Raw genomic sequence first — 1440 nt, 5'->3', positions numbered from 1 at the left:
TCTATGCTCATTGAGATCCTCCATGCAGATTAAAAGAATATCTTGTCTTTCGTTATACGAAAGCATAGTTATACTATGCTTTCGTATAAATTATGAGGTGACGAGTTCAATTGGAAGACTCAATACCTCAACATCAACTCCTATTCCAGTATCAATTATATCGCGTGGCTTAAGTGCTCAGCAAATCCATAACTGAGAAACTCGGAACCCGTTCTTATTCTACCGAAACATAATTTTTTAGATGTCCTGCATGAAACAAGGCACGTGAAAGAACGTTTTGATAATTTCTAACTAATTCTGAAAAACAAATCGGACGAAATTTAATTGCTTCAATCATCTGATAATTCGTCATCTTCAATGTCAAAATCGTCTTCTTCCTGAAATAGAGATTCATTGATTTCCATCGTCTCAATGCCACCTTCTAAGAACGCAAGATCTGAACTGTCCAATTTATTATCCTGAAGAAATAGCTGCTTTCCTGTTATTTTGCCAGACTTATCATCAATAGCGGCCGCTTTCGTCGCTACTCTTTTTGACGTTACTTCTGCATCAAATTTAGCTTTCCATTCTAAAAACGACTGGACTGTAACAGGAGTGCCTATGAGCCTTTGCATCTCAATCTCCTCTTGTTCTTTCTTTTTTCTTTCTATTTCTGCTTCTTTCGCTTTCATCTTTTGCTCCGATATCGACGAAAGCTGGTTCTGGATTTCTGAACAAATTGCAAAAATCATAGACATTCCCATATTATCCTCAATTTGTTGCTTGATTGCCAAATCTACAGTCTCAAACTCCATATCGTCTAATCCTTTAATATCAACTAATCTGTATTCGGGGGAAACTTCCGGATATGTCTCTGGTAGCGTAGCTAAAAGGGTTAATTTTGTTTCAAATTCTTCAGGGTCATCTTCAGGACCACAATCAACAGGCTGAGAGACTAGAAAAACTTTCAATTCAAAAGGAGCGTCTTCCTTTGTCAGCTCAAACTCTTCAGGGTAGATACTGCGCAATGCATCAATTTCAATTTCTTGTTCTTCCAAACTCATCACTCAACACTGAAAAATGCCGTGTGAAGATATTTTTACACGCAAGTTTCAGCGCAATGACGAAAGCATCAAACTCTGTCTCCTTCCCATTTCCTATTACAGTTCAGCTGACCCTCAGCCTGGTGGGGTTAGGTCCTCGAGAATCCCATCACAAAAACTCAAATCATTTACCACTATAAGTGACTACATTTTAAAAGGCTGTATTAATGGAAAACAGCATACGTTTCTTTCTGTCAGAATATAAAGATATACTTTTGTGCAACCACTCAACGATCGAAGACACGCGCCAAAGGAAATATAACTCAAGGGTCTTTTTTTGGGATTTTTTTCCATTTGTGACCCCCCCCCCCCCCCCGCCGCCCAGTACGTCATGCCCCCCCCCCTCCCGTTACAGAGC

At 39.4% G+C, this 1440-nt stretch overlaps 1 protein-coding gene across 1 annotated transcript; it reads right to left on the bottom strand.

Moving 5' to 3' along the window:
• Positions 1-309: 309 nt before the first annotated feature.
• On the bottom strand, positions 310-1221 carry LOC142349821 (RWD domain-containing protein 1-like). Its single transcript, XM_075401611.1, has one exon. The coding sequence runs from the start codon at positions 1041-1043 to the stop codon at positions 330-332; it is 714 nt and encodes a 237-aa protein (XP_075257726.1). The 5' UTR covers positions 1044-1221; the 3' UTR covers positions 310-329.
• Between the last annotated feature and the right edge of the window lie 219 nt (positions 1222-1440).

Source organism: Convolutriloba macropyga, chromosome 11, assembly GCF_964194025.1.
Source record: "Convolutriloba macropyga chromosome 11, txConMacr16.3, whole genome shotgun sequence".
Lineage (NCBI taxonomy): Eukaryota > Metazoa > Xenacoelomorpha > Acoela > Convolutidae > Convolutriloba > Convolutriloba macropyga.
Note: the sequence above shows the minus strand (reverse complement) of the source record. Positions and strands in the feature narration are given on the sequence as shown.

Bases quoted from the DNA above. Each gene is read 5' to 3' on its own strand.
- LOC142349821 (XM_075401611.1), bottom strand. From the start codon at position 1,043: ATGAGTTTGGAAGAACAAGAAATTGAAATTGATGCATTGCGCAGTATC.